The 18911-nt window shown below is 43.4% G+C and overlaps 2 protein-coding genes across 2 annotated transcripts in view; both read right to left on the minus strand.

The window, feature by feature from the left end:
- The window catches only part of CMTM6 (CKLF like MARVEL transmembrane domain containing 6), a 23939-nt gene extending 14554 nt beyond the window's left edge, over nt 1–9385 (minus strand). Inside the window, exon 1 of the mRNA XM_019536379.1 lies at nt 9234–9385. Coding sequence (XP_019391924.1) covers nt 9234–9347 — 114 coding nt within the window. The 5' untranslated portion in view covers nt 9348–9385. The remainder of the gene's footprint in view (nt 1–9233) is intronic.
- A 5174-nt stretch (nt 9386–14559) lies between these two features.
- The window catches only part of DYNC1LI1 (dynein cytoplasmic 1 light intermediate chain 1), a 39646-nt gene continuing 35294 nt past the window's right edge, over nt 14560–18911 (minus strand). Inside the window, exon 13 of the mRNA XM_019536392.1 lies at nt 14560–15518. Within this exon, the coding sequence (XP_019391937.1) occupies nt 15406–15518 (113 nt within the window). The 3' untranslated portion in view covers nt 14560–15405. The remainder of the gene's footprint in view (nt 15519–18911) is intronic.

Consider the following 18911-nt stretch of genomic DNA (forward strand, 5'->3'; position numbering starts at 1 on the left):
TGGGGGACACAGCAGCAGGACGGGGGGGGGCAAAGGTCATGAGGAGGGCAGGGGGCAAGGGCAGCAGGGCTGGGGGCAAGGGTTTTGGGTGGGGGGCAAGGGGCACAAGCAGGGCATCCTGCCATGTACCCCCTGCCCTCATTTTGTTTTTCTGGCATGCCAGCACCTTCCAAGGTAGGCATTGTGGGCGTTTTTGGCATTCCGGCCAAAAACAGTTGCCTACCCTGATATAACTCTATTCTAAATAGGTGTGGGTAGAGGCAAGAGTAAGAGACCTGTCTAAAACATGGAATCTCTTGATGCTACAAAATGCAGAATTGCAAAATAGCAAAATCAGGATCCTGTAATTCACCAGAGTGAACAAGATTAAAACCCAATGGCATTATACTTCCAGCACTACTAATGTCCACCAGATTTATTGAGAATTCAGGATTTAGCTGTACATAACATAACATTTGACATAACACTCGTCCCTGACTCCAAAGTTATGTGCTTAAATGCGTTTTAAAGCGTTCAATGGAAAAAGCAAAACTTGCAAGAGAGATGCTACAACTTGACATCACCTCCTGCCAGTTTAAAATGATTTCTTCTACACTTTAGAATGCCTTACCAAGCACACTGCTTCTTTCTTTTGACCATGTAATTGAATTAGGTTAGATTCATCTCCAAGGCCAAAGTTCCTGTGTTAAAACGCTGGTTTCCCCAAGGTTTTTTAAGGCCTTGTTAATATCTCAAAGTTTTGAAATGTTAATTGCTGGCATTTATTTGTACAATTAAGTAACTTGAAGATAACATTGAATGCGTCCCCTGCAAGGATAAGAATGGCAGCCTTCATCCTGAATTTTCCTACGGTACATATAGGCTCAGTACTTGTGGACTGTAAATTCCACAATATAAACCATGCCCAAGTGACAACACTTCAGATTAATATTTTATATTGAATACTTAACAGCAACAAACTTAATGCATCCCAGGAATAGAAAGAACTAGAGCTCACCAACTAAAACAATATGATTATTTCTCAGCATATATTTCTTATGTTTCTGGTCATAGATCCTATTCTTTACTAGCACTGAAAAATTAAATCAATTGCCTTCCCTAGACAAAGAAAGAACATTAGATGTGATAATACATGCTAACCCAACTCAGAACAGAGCTCCAAGACCCAAATAACCAGGATCAATCTATATTAAATTACCGAACTATTAGGTGTAAGCCACAGGAGGTGACAGTGCCATTCTACCTGGTGCTGGTTAGGCCTCATCTAGAGTACTGTGTGCAAGTCTAGGCTCTGCATTTTGAAAAAGATGTGGAGAAGTTGGACAGTCCAAAGGCAGATGGAACAAATGATATAGAGGACTGGAGACAAATCATACAAGGAAAGGTGGGGACAATTAATAAGCATGTTTAGCTTGCAGAAAAGGCAATTAAGGGGAAACATGACAGTAGCCTTCAAATATCCAAAAAGCTGCTATGAAGAGGGAGACAACTTAAGTCTCTCTTGCTGCAGAGGGGACAAGATGCACAGAAATGGCTACACTGCCAAACAAGGAGGACTTCTTAAACTGCATCCCCAAAGGATGCATCCTAAATCCAATACCGTTCAAATAAAGTTCATCGTCAGAGATGATCCAAGTACACTGGAGCATGTCTTACAGCAGGTGGATGGACTACAACATCCAATGGCAGCCGTTGAGAGATTAGCAAGTGGCCTGTGGGCCCCTGTCATCCACCCAGAAGGGACTGAAGTGCCCAAGCTGTGCACATGGCAAAGAAGGGACCCACTGTCACACTGCAAGTGGGTGGTGTGTGCAGTTGTGGGGGGTTCTCGCAAGTGCAGCAGGGGGTGGGGGGAAGCCTACATGGCTGGGAGAAGGGGGAGCTGGGCTGTCAGTGCTGTGTATGCAGCAGCTGCACGGAGTGGGAAGCTGGGCCTCTGGACTTCCACTTCCCAGACGCGTGCACCACAACACACACCCTCCTGGCTGCGCAGGGAGAGCTAGGTTGCCTATTTTGCAGAGACGGCCATGGTGCAGAGATGCTGTACAGTGGAGGAGGGGCACTAGGCAGCCCAGCTTCCCTCCTCTACCAGGTGTCCATACTGTGTGAGCTTCGCCCCCCCCCCACTGCATGTGCAACACAGGAGCACTGCACTGCCTGTGTTGCCAATGCGGCTGGGAGACAGGAGGATCCAAGCTGCCCACAGTGCCAGGGGGCACCCGTGTGGTCTGTAGCCTTGAGTCTGGTCTGTGGCCCCAGGGTGCCTGAAAGGTCAGTAGTCTTGGACTACATCATCTCTTGAGGCTCTTTCCAGCCCCTCCATGTGTATAACAACAACTTTGGAGCAAGAGTTGATGATTCTTTTTCGTCTCTAACATCACAAGGATTATTAACATTTGCTAACAGGATAAATAAAAATCAAGGTAAAAAAAAAACTGGATTTTTTAATTTAAATCAGATTGTTTTGATTTAATCAAATGTTTTATATTTTTTGTTAGGATGCTTTTTAAAAAAAAAAACCTATATAAAGATAGTTTTAATTTAAGATGTGTTAAAGTTCAAAGATATCATCATGCAATAAGGATTATAACTTCTAATTATATACTATTTGAGACAATATATTCATGTAACTTTTTTAGAAAAGTTTTATAAATAGGTCACAACAGGCCATGGACTGTATTAGGGGCCCAATCTTATGAGGTTCCCAGAGGCTCCTCTATAGATTAGCAAAGATTAAAGAAAACCACTCGACCCAATGGGACTTAGTGCTCAGTCTAAAAGATCCCATTAAGCATCTCTGTGATGCTTAGTTTCAGTTTTCAAACTGTGGATTTGTCTCCAGAAATAACATCCTTGTTAACAGTAGTATAGAGAGATGAGAGATAACAGACCTGACTACCCACCCATCACCCCTATTGTCTCTGCAAGTTTGTGTACATAGAGTCAAGCCCTTACCTTTCTCTAAAAGTGCAAAATTACGAAAAATTAAATAAATAAAGGGGGCGGGGAGTAGATCTGGACAAGGAGGAGGAGTCTGGAAGCTAGGACCCTATTTTATCACTGTGTAAATATATGGGTTTTCCTCAAACAGGGACCAGTTTCCACATACTGCATTCTGTTTCCCCAGAAGCATTATCATGGATACCAATTTCACCTCCAAAAGCCTCCCTGGGCAAAAGCACCTAAAAATGCCTCCACCCTATTTCTTTAACCCTTCCCTATAAGAAGCTTCTCAGAAAGCTATATTGCCATTGAGGTCCCTGTCACCAGATACACAGCAAATCTTCTCAGCACAACTTTTGAACAGTGGTAATTTTGGTTTAAATTGCCGTGAAGAAATGCTGTGACGAATGCCCGCTCCAGAACTATAGACTAACCTGTACAAAGCAGAGATATCTTCTCCACTAACAATCAGGAAACAGGTACCCAAATTCTCTCCTGACTCTCCCCCCAGCTTTAGGATTACTACATCTACAGTATGCATCACATAACAGTGAAATGTGAGCTGTAAAAGGTTTTTTGCTATTTTTAAATCATTATCCTTATAGTTCTGTCCATGAGTACTGGAAATGAATACCTCCTTTTTCACTTGAGGGCAAGTCATTCATTGATGCCAACATCATATATACTGCTAGTAGTTAGTTTAAGAATGCCCCATCTCTAAGATAGCCTTTCTACATAATGAAAAGCTGTAAAGGTTCAGTGTAGTTATTCCTATAGGACTGTAAGAGCTTAAGGACTGTTGTTGGAGTCTCAACAGTGGCACCTCACAAATGAAATCTTCTGGTTTAGAATTATATTGAAGGCTGCTAATCAAAGATGCTTCTGTTACAAGTGTCCTATATAGTACAGCTTGTGCAGGAACTGAACAACTGAAAAACCAGAACGCATCTCTCTCACTGATGACACTCCTCCTTTTTAGTCTGAGGTTATGCATTGGTATTTTTACATGCAAACTTTTGTTTTTAATTCCCCACTTAGATGACAAATATTATGACTTTAGGTACAAATTCAGATCTAAGATCTTGGCACAACATGTCTTTCCCTGTCTACTTATGCAAAGAATTTGAACCAGATTTTAGGTAACAAATAAGATTATTTTCATATTAAGCAACTGAACTCCATAAAAAACACAGTGGGCACATCTACATGTTCGATAATGCACTGTAAGTATGGCACATTAGATTTAGTACCTGTAATGACAGGCACTAACTTAATGCACTGTACTTGGCGCTACTGTGCATTAGCGTAGATGAGTGCTTTCCAAATGATGTTAATGCGCATTAGACTAAATCTACTGTACATTAGTACTTTAGCATGGGCTTTACCTGCTGTGCTAATGTGGAGTAGAATTAGTCTGCTGTGCATTAAGCATCTTGTGTAGATGTGCCCATTGTTCCCAATATTGCTTTGGCTGTTACATCTTTATGGGCGTAGCGGGGCTCCTGAAGGGACCTGCATTTATGTAAACAACTCTGCAGGCTTGGGAACAGAGGCAGGTCACCTGAGCAGAGAAAGACGGGGCTTTTATAGGCAAGTAGAGAGGGTCTGAGGTATCTGCCAGAGGGCTAAGAAGCTTCTTTTCTATTTTAAGTGGCACTGGTGGCTTAACCTTGAGCTCTGCTGTGGCAAACTCAAGGCCTACTTAGAAAACTGGTAACTCAGGAGCCCACAGACTGAGTGGGGCCCAGTAAGGGGTCCAGGCACCTATGGACCTGGACCAGAGGGTCCATGTGCCCAGGGAAAGATGAGCCAGCCTGGAGGGGTCTAAGTTGGACTAGAGGGTCCCCAAGTCCAGAGAAGGGCTAAAAGGTGGATTAAGAGGGCCAAGAGCCCAGAGGAGGGGCTGCATGCAGGACTAGGAGTCTGAGAACCTGGAGGAGGGGCTGGGTGTGAGACCAGGGGCCTTTGGCCTTCTTCTGAACTTCTGTAAGGGACTGGGGGTCCACAGGCCCAAAGGGGCTGAGTGTATAAACAGGCAACACCAAGGAGAGACCTGCTGGGAGGTTTGGGTCATGGTATAGGGGAGGAATGGAGCTACGCATTGAGCCCTTAAGGTTACAAGTCCCCTGGTGGGGCAATCCGAACATAGCCTTAAAGCTACAGGTGCACTGCAGAGGCACAGACCAGTTAAGAGGGCTCTTTGAGCTTAAGGGTTGAACTGAGGCTATTGGGGGTCTGGGAGCAAATGGACTAAGGTTCACTCTTAAGGCCTGTAGGCAGCCTCAATAATTCAACCTCTAGTAAAAACAAAGCATAGCAGGTAAGCAATCAAGGGAGGGCTACAATAGAGCCTGAGCTGGGAAAGAGCTACACAGCCATCAGGGGGTGTCATAGCTGCCCCTGATCACAAACCTGTTACAAGGGGATCCAAAAATAAGGTGCTCCAAAGAAAAGCTTCAACAGAAGCAGTCAGTAATACACTTGTATTACTATATGCATTTATAAGTTAGGAGAAAAGTGATCCCAGAGTAATACCTGAATATGATGGAACTTAAATCTGGAAAGCAACTTTCTGCAATTGGTTTTACTGTATTTTAGGGAACACTGTCACAGTGAAGTCGCAAGTGATCTGATGAAGCAACATCCTACTTAAAAGCATACTAGATAGTTGACTGTGCAATATTAACTTGAAGTTATTGTTATGCATATTATTATACACACAACAGTCTCTAGAAATCCCAAAATGCTGTCTAGTATACAACTACAGTAAGACAGTCTCTACTCCAAAGAGCTAAACAGACAATACAGGAAATGGTTCAGAAACAAACAGGTAACAAGACCTGACCAAAGCTGTGCAGCAGGTCACCAGTAGTTTCAGGAGTAGAACTCAAGTCCCCTGAGTCCTACCCCAGTGTTCCATCTATTAGATCACTTTGCTTCTCAAAAGATTGCAGTATCATGTTTACCAGATTTTCAAAAGCAGCAGTTTTCAGGATTTGTAATAAATATATTTTAATAAAATATAAAGACATAGATTTTCTTCCTAATAAAGTGGTATGTCACTCACCTTCACCTAAAATTATCTAAAAGATTGATTCAGGCTTTGTGCTCTGGCCAAGGACTCAACAATTTGTATATTTCAAGAAAGGGGAGTCAAGGTAAAAGAAAAAAAATTAGCTGTCTATTGAGGAGTACAAAGGAAGTCTCACTCTTGATACCTTCCCTATTTGTCTCCCTGCCACTGACAGGCTCCAGTAATAAACTGCCAAAGCCTTAGAAATATCAAGTTTGCACCCACAGAGGTCTACCAGTTTCCCGTCTTGCTTAAGATTGGCCCTAGCAATTTATTTCCTTCCTTCCTAGAAAAGCTTTTAAAGAGAAATGCCCCAGCCAAGTAAACACAGGCATGTGAGCAGTCTACTACATAAGTCAACAGGACTGTTTATACCAGTCTACGTGTTTCCAGAAGTTTGTTTCGTGATAAGCATTAAAACAAAAAGTACAAGTTAACCCCCAAAATAGCTGAAATAGTGTTAGCTTTGAGATTGTTACAGGGTTCTTTAAAAATTATTTTTAAGTATAACTTTAAAAAATACTAAGTGCTTTCTCTTGTATCTTTTTTCAAGTGATGGTCATGCATTTTAAAATTTTGATTGCTTCCTTTTTTGGCAATGCCCAAATAAAAACAAGAGGTGGAAACCACCTGGTGCTCTCATGGCGATGACGCATTTCAGACTCTAAAGTCATTCAGAGTCAGTTCCTATTAACTGTATCTATGACTGGATGATGCCGTTTTCCATTTGGGTTTCACTACCTCCTTGCTAAGGTCTAGGCTGCTGCTCTTGCCATTAATCACAGCAAACAGCATTTTCAGAGACTCCATATATGTGATATTTTAGATGAACTAGGGCAGTGGTTCTCAACCTTTTTAGACTCAAGTCATCCCTTGGAAAATGCCAGCTCTTCACTTTCACCTACTGCTTGACAATGGGAAAATACTAAACTGAAAAAAAAACTCAGAAAGACCGCAACAGGTCTGAATGGTTTTGACACCAGATTCCTGTTTGAAATCTCTGAGTTTATCTTGTGATTCATGTTTAGGTATATGCATATCCTTAAAAGGATATCAAGTCACCCCAGGATGATCCTGGTTGAGAATCAGTGCTCTAAGAGTTAGGATTGAACACTTGTCAGATGCTATGCCAAAAACTCACTGGTGAGCTGATGCAGTAAAATGGATAAAAGATAAAAGGACAGAAGGATGTTCTAAATGGATTGTATCTGGGAGCTTATTAAAGTTCATTTCTGAGCTATCTTCCACATTTAAAAATAAAAATCAAGAGATTATAAAATACACATCAAGAGGCTAAAGGGTTTAAGATTCTCTGACTTGAAGTGATGCACTGCATTTCCCTATCCAAGCTACACCTGTTCACTGTAACAACCAACAGAGGAGGGAAGCTCTGGAATATCCTTCTAATGATTTTTGGTTTTAGACAGAGCTTAAAACATGCATGAATTATTACATACTGTAGTTTCCCGTGTCAGGAATGGACTGGACTAGATGACCCAGAATGTCCCTAGACTGAGGTATCACCACAGTCTACTGACAGTTATGTTAAAGGATTTCTTAGTGCAAAGCATTACATTTTCCATGTGGGTTCAGCCCATCTTAATTTCAGATTAAAATGGTATGAGCACAAGTACTGAGGTGACAGTCTCCTCTTATTTATCTGAATCTACAGCAGACTGAGATCATTTGAAACATGGCATGTGAAGATGCCTCCCTCTTCAGAGGCAGATTCCAATATTTGAATCCGCTGCAAATATTATATTATAGCTGCAATACCAGTGAGTCATCTTCCTTTACAGCCTTTAGAAGATCAGCATTTCTTACGCAGCACTGGATTTAGGCTATTTTGTCAGCGTTTTAATTTTTTCAAAGCTAGACTTTTTAGATAAAGTTAAACTCCCTCTGAAGTACATAGCGGCTGTATGAATTTCAGTGAAGGACCAACTATGCTGACTTGTAATTTGGTTAGGATTTTATTTTAGGGTCTGTTTTAAATTTGGATAGGATAATGCCCTTCCCTAACCTCCTTCACTTCTCTGTACTAACAGGTGCACTTTAGTTTCCCACTCCACCCAATATCTAAAGCCAACTGCCTGGCAGGGGCAGCAGCATTTTGAGGCAAGCAGTGCCCAGAGAATCCACTGACTCCATGGCTCATTATAATCTACCTGCTCCTTTCTAGACTCCTCATTCCAGGTGTTGTTAAAAAAACCTCTCCTTTTTAACAGTCTTGATGGTCCACCATTGAAGCTTGCCTTTCTTCTACCATTCTGCTCAGGTGCTCCTGGTCAAGGAAGTTCCTCTATCAGCACCCAGCAGACTGTTTTAAACTCATTCCAATGAAGGTAGGTTTCTTTCTGCTTCTCCCTCAAACTGAATCACTGGGCCCTAAGGCCTTCATCCTAGTAGTGAAGCTTCCAGCTTAATTTTAACTGGGGAAAAATGTGTGGCACCGCACCTCACTGCCTGCACCCTACTCTTCAAAATCCTAGATCCACTCACCCTCAGGGTTCAAATTACACTTTGACTCTTGGAGAGGTCTGCAAAACCACTTAAATCAATTCACTGATTAACAAGTCCACCTAAGTGAAGGAGCAATCTGCTTGGAGACCCCCCCCCCCCCACAACACTACGATTTTTCAAATCTTACAGGGGGGCTCTCATCCCCTGTAATCCACACCCTGCCTACCCCACTAGTATTGTTTTGTATAGGGAGGGGCGGGGGAGACCAGCACCAGTTAAAAAGTTTAAGGGAAAAAAGCAGTTAGGGAATGAGGGAGATCTCAGGCATGAGGTGCAAGGGGTGGGGAGAGAAATAGGGTCAATATAGTTGTCGGTTGAAAGAAGCCCCTGTGGACGGTCTCCACCTCCGCCTGCAGGCGGTCACCCTGCCTCCGGGGGCCCCCGGTGTTCGTGCCCGCAACCTTGCAAAGAATTTTTCCAACCATTTAACCGGTCTAAGAAAAGATACGGCACCTACCCAAAGAAATTTGTCAGTCAATACAGTGATACTTACAGCTTTGTGGAGGCAGCTTTCACTGCCAAACACCAAGCACCCTTCTCACAACACCTCCCCCCACCCCCCGGCCCGGGGAAGGCTCAGGGCAACCCCTGCCCCCGCCGGGATCCCCTCAGCCTCTGAGGGCCGCGCTGGGCTCAGCCCTGGGCCGAGGTCCCCCCGCCTCCGCTCCGCCCCGCCCCGCTCAGCTCCGCTCACCAGTTGCAGAGCTTTGAGGGCAAGACGCAGGCGGCTCAGGTGGGGGGAGCAGAAGAGGCCAGCGCGGACAGCGCGGGGCTCCGTGGTCTGCTCGTACACCGCACCGTTCTCCATGGTCGCCGCCGCCGAAGCGAAAGCAAAAGGCACAAGGCGGGGCGCGGGAGCAGGCGGAAGCGGCCTAATGCAGCAGAGCCGGCCGCCCCTCCTCCTCCACAGCGCCCCCACGCGGGCCGGCGCGGCAGGGCACGGCGGAGGGAGCGCAGGGCCCAGCGCCGGCCTGCACGCGGGGGCGAGGCGGGGCGGGGCGGGGCTCTCGGCCCGCTCTAGTCAGTGCGCGCGTAAAGGAGCCTTCGGGCCGTCGCCTGTCCCCCAGCTTTACAACTGCCAGTCACGAAACGAACCCCGAGGTGTCAACACAAAGCCCTCAGGCGTGGGCTGCAACAGAAATGCGGCTCGCTTGGTTTCCTGCCGGGAAAAGATCTGGGATTTTCCAAGGAGCACCTCACCTAGGGGGACTGCTGAGGCCTGCCGGCACGGGGCATCACCGCCGCCTCCTTTCCCGAGGGGCAGCCCCTGGTACTCGCCGGCCGGAGGGCTGGGCGCGCTCGGCTCCACTAGGGCGCCGGGGTCTCTGCTGCCTGGTAGGCATTTAAGGGGCCAAGCATGATCCGGTATATTACACCCTACTCAGGTCCTCAAAAAAATCACCAATACAAAGAAGGTGGGTGGATGCCCCTGCTTTTTGTGACTCCATTTTAAGGGTAACTACATGCAAAAGTAGATGCATTAAGGGATTCTTTGGGGGCTTGAACAGGGCAGAACAGGATCACACTCAATGCACTCAGACACTTGAGAGGTAGCTTAGGATCTGTGCTGTCAAAGCAGTGGTTTTCAACCTTCTTCCATTTTTAGATCCCTAAAAAAAAAAGTGAACGGCAGTGCAGACCCCTTTGGAAGTTTCTAATGGGGCTGCAAACCCCTTTGAATTGCAAATGGGTATTCACATGCTTTTGATCGATCACAGTCCTCTTTTGCCTTAGACCACAGGTTGAAAAAACCAGTGTTCCCCAACCTTTACCAGCCTAAAGGCACACTTACATTAATAGTTTTTCTGTGGCACACCTGTTAAGGCATTCCCCGGCCTCATACCTGCAGTAGCTCATTGCCATGGCAAAATTCTGCGGCACACCTGTTCATTTCTGAGGCCACGCTTTTGTGCATGGCACACTGGTTGGGAAACACTGAGCAATACTTTTTGTTTACCAGCTAGGTCAACGCAGCCCCCTGGTGTAAATACAGCGCATGGCAACACAACAGAATTTTCTGCTGGAGTAGCTAAAACACCTCCCGTACACTCCTCACTAAACCTGATGAGCATTGGCATCCTTCTTTTGGCAGAGGTATGCTAGAGAAACTGCTGATACAGATGCAACCAAAAGGTGAGGCAGGGAGGGGGAAGAAGCAGAGGTTTAAAAAAAAAATCCCTAGCCAATTTAACTATACTAGCAACACTTCAGTATAGCCCTGGCCACATGAATAAGTAGCAAGTGAGAAAAAGCAGCAGGAATACTGGCCCACATCTCAGAGGAGGTCAGCCAGTAGCACTGCCTAAGTTAGAACTTGTCCAGACCTCACTGGGAAGGTCCTAGGATATGCAGACAATTGCCTAAATAAAGAAAAAAAGAATCATGTTATAGCTGCTATCAAGGCTGTGTCCAGATAAGCATGGACAGTCCCCCAGTGCCATAGAGGCATGGCGTGGGGTGTCTTAAGAAGGATTTCTGGGTATAATCCTGCCCAAAATCCAGTTCCTTATTCAGTTCCATATACTTAGCACAGCGTCTGGGGGGTGGCAACAGTTGGCAACTAGGGGCGGCTAAACCGTGCTTTGGGCCGGGCAAGACCATGTCCCAGGACCAGAGAGTCATGTTTTGGGGTGGCCCAAGATGGATTTCTAGCTATCATTCCATTCCAAATTCCAGTTCCGTACTTGGGTCCATGCACTTAGCACTGTGGCAAGGGTGGTGTCAGTTGGCAGCCTGGCAAGGCAAAACTGCGCTTTAGGCTGGGCACGTCTTTATTCAAAGATGTTCAGGAGAGTCTCCCAGTGGCACAGACGTGTAGTCTGGGGTGGCCCAAGAAGGATTTCTGGGTCTAATCCCAGCTCATAATCCAGTTCCTTATTCGGTTCCATATACTTAGCACACTGGCCTGGTGTGCTGCCTGTGGGCAGTCTGGCACAGCCAAAACATGTTTTGAGCCAGGCAGATCTGTAGTCAGAGATGTCCAGAAGCATCCCCTGGTGGCACAGGGATATGGTCTGGGATGGCCCAAGAAGGATTTCTGGGTCTAATCCCAGGAACTGGATTTTGGGCTTTTTCAAGGTCAGATACTTAGCTCAGCATCTGGGGGATGGCATTAGTTGGCAGCTTGGCACAGCCAAACTGCACTTTGGGCTGGGCAGGTCTCTTGTCAGAGATGTCCAGGAGAGTCCCCTGGTGCCACAGAGGTGTGGTCTGGGGTGCCCTAAAAAGGACTTCTGGGTATAATCCCAGCCCAAAATCCAGTTCCTTAGTCAGTTGTATGTATTTAGCATAGTGGCTGGGGTGGTCCTCCAGTGGCATCACCACTATATTTGAGGTGGCCCAAGAAGTGTTTTGCCCCATAATCTCATCCTAATCTGACCTTTGTTTAGGGCTCTGTATGTGATGCAAGATATTATTTTACATATTAATTAGTATATATGCATAAGTAATGAAATTCTGTCTCTTTAGGATATGTAATTTATTAATAACAAGTTTTTATTATGTCTAGATTAACTTTGAAAAAGGAACCAGGAATAGGGAACCAGGCATAAGGAACCAACTTGAGCCATATGCCTGACAAAGGGTATTTACACCTGAAAGCTTGCTAAGAATTTTTCCAACTCTGACTTGTTCTAATAAGAGATAAATCAGATTTACCCCCCCAAAAAACCTTGTCTGCTTATGTCTTCAGACCAAGACAGCTACAACCTATACCCCTTTACTCCTTTGCATTCTTTTCATCGTTATTTGATTCTCCTGCAGGATTTTAAAAGGGCAACAGCAGTTTAAGGTCTTTATCAACTCTAGGACTCCTATTCAAGGAAAGAAGTTTTTCCTAAAATTGAACCTGAAAATGTGGGGTTGACATCCATTTACAATAGAAACAAAACGATAGTTTAGGCAAATCCTACACTAATTATTGACTTGAAATTCCTAGTGCTTCAGTTGTCAAGATTCAAAAAGGACATTCAAGCCTACTGCAGAAAGTACTAACTACTCTAAATGGCATTTGAGTCACTGTGCACTGGAGCGTAAGGAGTACAGGTATTTACAATTAATATTTCCTTTTGTGTTTTGAGGTGATGTTTTAGAGCAAGTGATAACTGCTTAGTTGTAAAACAGAGTTTCACCTGCATCAGTTGCTTCTCTCTCTCCCAATGGAATAAACAACTACTTTATTATCAAGTACTTTAAAATTACAATTTTTGGTGTATTTTCCTCAAAATGAAGAGGATGAACCCAAGTACAAAATGAAGAGGACGATACCCCAACATCCTTCTAGGTCTTCTTTTATCCCTGAAAAGGAACAGCTAGGATGATACTCAGTAGCTTAAAAATATACCAAAATAGAATTTTAGATTTAATGACATTTCATAAAGACATTTTAATTCTAAAAAGGAATCCACAAGAAGTGTAATGGACCTTAACCCTGGAGCTATTTGTCCCACTTCAGAATAGATCTCTGATCCCATGACATGAGACACTTGAACAAAACTCAAGTGTTCGCAAACTTTCTGGCAAAAACTGAACAGTATAAAAATAGTGTTGAAATTTAAGTACGCTAGAATTCTAAAGTTTCAACCTCTGAAAAAACATGATGTGCTGTGGTACTGCGTACCACTGAAATTTAGCCAGGAAAACACTCTGGTTATTTCAAGAGCCACATAAATTCCTATAATTATGTTAAATACCATGCTGAGAAAGTATTATACATGGGTACACAGAGCAAGTTGGGTAAAGAGTGACACATGCCATGGGGTCAATGACTAGAAAACCTTACATGAAAAAAAATTTAATTCTATATTTTTATTCCTGTTGGCAAACAACTGGATCACTATTACAGTGGCAAAAGTCTGCTATCATTGCATCCTAGATTTGTCACTTCCAAGATTGAATAAAGCAACTCAAAAGAACAAACAGGCTACTATTTAAATAATCTGTTAGCTAAAAACTGACTCCGTTTAATCTCAGATCACTAGCACCTACAAAACAGCTAAACAAACCCCTTGGAAGCTTAGGCAAAAATAAAGCGCATTGTTATGCTGGTTTCAAGAAAGTGAAAAAGTTACGTAGGTATACAGACTACTCAAACTTTTGTAACTGCAGTTAGGAAATAGGAACTTCAATTAATGTTGAGTATATCACTATACTCAACATTAATATTAGGATGTAAACATTAAAAAATTTTATTGGGAAAGTCACTGGAATTGAAAAGAAAATTCTATTACACAAATACTTTTAGCAAAATTATTTCAGAAAACACAAAAATGTATAAAACCACCCCAATTGATCAGACTACTATCTGTCCATTTAGTTTCACTACACAGTGAAAACTCAGTACCACTGTGTTACCTTGGGTAGAACACTACACTAATTAGGAAGAGGGCGTACTTGCTGAGGCATAGTCATGCTATTAAGGCTATAAAGCTTCTTGTACCTGAGCTAGGTCGAGTATTTACATAGCACTGCATTCTGCCTGCAGTAACTTGCTTAAAAGCTTATTAGTTGAGCTTTTAAAAAGCCTACCCATAGAATCAGTTGAATAAAGAATTAGTATTTATTGGTCACTTTAAGAAAAAAAACTTGAGACCATAAACTCAGTATGAGAGAAATCTCCCACAAACTAATGAGGGGAGGAGGGAGGAAGCATGTGCAAACAAACCAAACTAACCACACATGGTATATTATGCACAATTAGGAAGTTACTGGGGAAAAAAAAAAAAAAAAAAAAAAAGCATTTAAAGGAAACTAACATCCCAGTAGTGTTGCACTGTGTTGTGTAGACAGACCACATAAATTACAGAAATCTGGTAAGTTTGCTTCACTCCTAAAAAATGTTAGTGCAAGATGGTGTCAGTATGCAGACCTAATGGTTTCTTTGACAGTGGCAAATTTTTGGAAGGCTTAAAGCTGAACCAGTGTCAGTTAGCAAAACAAAAGCTGAATATTCTTAAGTATTTAGCCTTTGAAAGTGAATGCATTAAATGCTTCAATTAACATACAACAGAAAGCAATATGAATTATTGAAATTTGAATGCAGAGAATACTTTATTAACCAATTACAGTTTTGATGACTGATTTTAAAAACCATAACTTGTGTGGGAAACAAGGGGAATGTTAAGGCTGAGCCATATATATTATAGACAAAAATCAGGATACTGATAATCTGTACATTTAACCTCTGCTTTTCTCTTTATACATCTTTTATTCGGTGTCAGAAATTATAAAATAAACAAACCCATAAGCTGGCCAATACTTTAAAAAAAAAAATTATTCTTGAACAAAAGTTTAGCCAAAGTTTTTGGATGCTGCATAAATCTCACATGAGATCAAATACGTTTGCAGCCATATTCCAAATGAAGTATTAAAAAATTTTTAGTTAATTTATTGTTGGTACGCAAAATTATAACAAATGATTATCTTTCGTTCCAGCAAAACTAGTTCTCTCCCTCAGAAGTTAAATCTGTTTAAGACTGTATTAAACAACTAGAATAGTTTGGGATACCAATATAAATTAAGTGCCCATGTTGCATATCCATTTTCCAACTCTAGACAGCCTTGAAACAGTATATGATTAAGTGGACATACTTGCAATATTACAGAATTACATGGACTTTTCAACAAAATTCAGGAATTAGTTAATTCTTTGTCAAATTGCACTGTTAACAGTAGTCCAACACAGTGTGGTATTTTTCCCCATCTGTACAGCTCCCTTTTGTGAAGTTGGGCAACACACAAGATCAAGATAATTGTCCTTCTCTGAAAAAAGGAATTTCAGCTCCTTAGTTCCAGTCACTGAAGGAAGAGGCAGAGGCAAGTTTGAATTCTCAGAAAAGAAACAGAATAAATGGCTTTATTTGGTGTCTTCAAGATGCTTCACCTTCTGTAGGGGACGTAGGTGTTGTAGGAGAAACCAGTTCAGGTTTTCGTGAAATTCTGTCCAATTCTGCCTGAACATCTGTTAAGACTGGCTTTTGGCCTATTAAAAAAAAAGTACACAGGAGTTAGGTTTAAAAACAGAAGGTACTTTTCCCACAACCACATCATTTCTTAAGACCATCCTTCAAAATCAAACATTTAAGGTTTCCTTGCTTACTACAGCTCATTTGCCACTTTACTTATACACTTCAAATGTACTGCAAGGGTACAAGACCAAAGTCATCAGTAGGAAAATAGAAACCACCAGAAATTTAACTTTTATACTACAGACCCCTCTCCCCTCAAAAATCAGTTTCCCCACCCCAAACTGGGGTGCATGTCTTAAGGGGTGGGGGGGAGCCAATTTCCTCATGTGGAAAAGCAGCAAGCTTGGAAGTAATGCATGCCACGCTGCTGCCAAGATGACAGTCTTGCGATAATCCTCTCAGCCAACAGCTAAACACCCGAGGCAGCAAGCAAGTTGCTGGTAGTGCCTTGGTGAGGCTTGTGGTATGGAAACACTTATTTATAGGAATGTAAAGAACTATTTACAAACAGAAGAGTAACAAATTTTGCAACTGCCCTTGTAAGGTTTTGAGGTCTAACTTCATGGGACAGAGTAAGTCCCCCTGAGAACAGAGACCAGGAAACATGGCATTCCAGGAGACAGCTTAGGTGAGGCAGCAGCAACTACCTAGAAGTCCCACACCAGGAAGTTCTTGCTACCTCATCCAGACTGTCTCTTGGGATGCCATACTTCCTGGACCCTGATGTTCCATAGGTACTTACTACTCTGTCACAAAGTCAGCAATGACTTTGGAAAAAAATTCCTACATTACACCTTCCCAAAACAAGTGTGCATGTGGTATGTGAGAAAAAATATAGTACTGTAATCTGCACCTTATAGTTTCATAGTAGCTAGGGTCAGAAGGGACCTGAACAGATCATCTAGCCTGACCCCCTGCCACAGGCAGGAATGAATGCTGGGTTCACAACACCCCAGACAGGTGATCATCCAACCTCCCCTTGAATTTGCCCAACGTAGGGGTGAGGACCATTTCCCTGGGAAGTTGGTTCCAGATTTTGGCCACCCTAACTATAAAATATTGCTTTCTGATCTCTAACCTAAACCTATTCTCCATCAGCTTATTACCATTGTTCCTTGTCACCCCAGGTGGTGCTGGGGAGAAAAGGGCTCTCTACCCATTTGCTGTTGATCTCCCCTGAGGAGTTTGTAGGCAGCCACCAGGTCCCCCCTCAGCCTCCTTTGGCTGAGGCTAAACAGGTTCAGGTCCCTCAGTCTCTCCTCATAGGGCCTGTCCTGCTGCCCCCTCACCAAGTGGGTAGCCCTCTGAACCCTCTCCAGGCTGGCCACATCCCTTTTGAAGTGCAGTGCCCAGTACTGGATGCAGTACTCCAACTGCAGCCTGACCAAAGTCACATAGGAGGGGGAGTATCATCTCTCTGGACCAGCCTGAGATGCACCTTTGGATGCATGACAAGGTATGGCTGGCTTTGCTGTCTGGCACTGGTGCCTCATGTTCATCTTGGAGTCAATAACTCCAAGATCCCTTTCTGCCTCTGTGCTTTCAAGAACGGAACTCCCCAGCCTGTGTGTATGCTATGGATTCTCTCCCCCAAGGTGCAGCACCCTGCATTTGTCTACACTGAACCCCATCCAGAAAGACTACATCCACAGCAACACCATCATCCAAGGATTTAGGTACTTGTCATAAAAGACAAAAATCGGGTTGGTCAGGCAGGACCTGCCTTTGATGAACCCATACTGATTGCCCCTGAACATGCTCTTCCCTGCTGGCCCCCTACAGATGTGCTCCCTGATGATTCTCTCCAAGATTTTCCCAAGCACTGAGGTGAGGCTTACAGGCCTATAGTTACTTGGGTCCTCCTTCCTCCCCTTCTTGAAAATTGGGACATTAGCCAGTTTCCAATCCCCTGGCACCTGGCCAGATTACCATAAATGCTCATACAGCTGGGCCAAGGGCTCTATGATGACCCCTGCCAGCTCCCTCAACACCCTTGGGTGGTGGGCATCTGGACCTGCAGATTTAAAAATGTTTAGCCCTTCCAGAATATCCCCAACTACATCTGTGCTGACTGAAGGTCTGACAGAGCTATCCCCAAGATTGTCCCTACTTCTAGTAGGTGGGATATCCCAGTCCCTGTTCAAGAAAACAGTGGCAAAGAAACTGTTAGAAATATCAGCTTTCTAGTCCAGCGTAGCCACAAGATACAAACGGTAATCTTGTAGGGGCTCTACATTGCCTGGTGCCCTCTTCTTGCTCTCAATGTATTTGAAAAAGGACTTTTGTTGTCTTTAATCCTGGCTGCTAGCCTGAGTTCCATCTCTGATTTGGCCTTCCCAATAGCCTTCCTACACCCACGGGCCAAGGAGTACTCCTTTTTGGTGATAGCTCCTCCCTTCCACTGGTTGTACACCCCCTACCTTGTAGTCCTCAGGCATTGCTGAATGCCCTTGTTGAGCCAAGGGGGTTTCTCTTACCCACCTTGCTTCTCTCTGGGACTGTTATCCTTTGGGCCTGGAGGATCGCCCCCTTAGAAGTACAACCATCCCTCATGGACTCCCATCTCCTCTACCTTCTGCCATGTTTCTCTAAAAGGCTAGTACAAAAAGGTATAGGCAACTTTTTCCAGCTGTAGGACACAATGACCTAGGACAGGCCAGGAGGCAGGTACCCACAGACAAAGCCCCCCACTGCCAAAGCTCCACATCTGAGCTGAATCTAGCCCACAGGCTGTAGTTTGTCAACTTCAGGGACTAGCGCTCACAATCTAGTTATTTGCAAACTGGCTTAGAAATGTGTAGTGACTTTCACATGCAGGGTCAGTGATACAGTAGGGTTCATACACCAGTATGTTAGCATCATCTTCCATACTATCCATGCTTAAAAAAACTTGAACATGACGACTCATTATCGGAATGATTCATAATTCCAATCATTGCAGGGACTTCTTCACACTTAAGTGTTATGCACACTTCTGGAGTTAAAGTAAAAATGATTTCATTCTGTTACATTAAATATGTAGTTACAGCAAATTAGTTCCACATACAGAGATACAAGAGCAGACAGATTAAGAGCTTTCAGCTGAATGCAACCCACAAAATAATGGTCTAATTCATAACCAGTACAGTGGCTGTCACCATCTTAAAAATGTAGCTACAGACAGCGCAGGATACATATGCAGAATAAAAAAAAACAACCTGTTTTCTACACCAGTACTCACTCACATCAGAAGCTGGAGGAAACCATATTAATTGAAGAGCCACTATATGACTTGTGACATACAAATCAACCCAATTAAATACCTCAGAAGCTATGGAATAAGGCACCCCAATTGATAAAAGATAAAATGCAAGTGTGTATTCATGACTGCAGGAAGATGTCCAATTTATGCAGTAAAAAAAAAAAAA

This window comes from Crocodylus porosus, unplaced genomic scaffold (genome assembly GCF_001723895.1).
Source record: "Crocodylus porosus isolate Cpor-Errol unplaced genomic scaffold, CroPor_comp1, whole genome shotgun sequence".
Classification (NCBI taxonomy): domain Eukaryota; kingdom Metazoa; phylum Chordata; order Crocodylia; family Crocodylidae; genus Crocodylus; species Crocodylus porosus.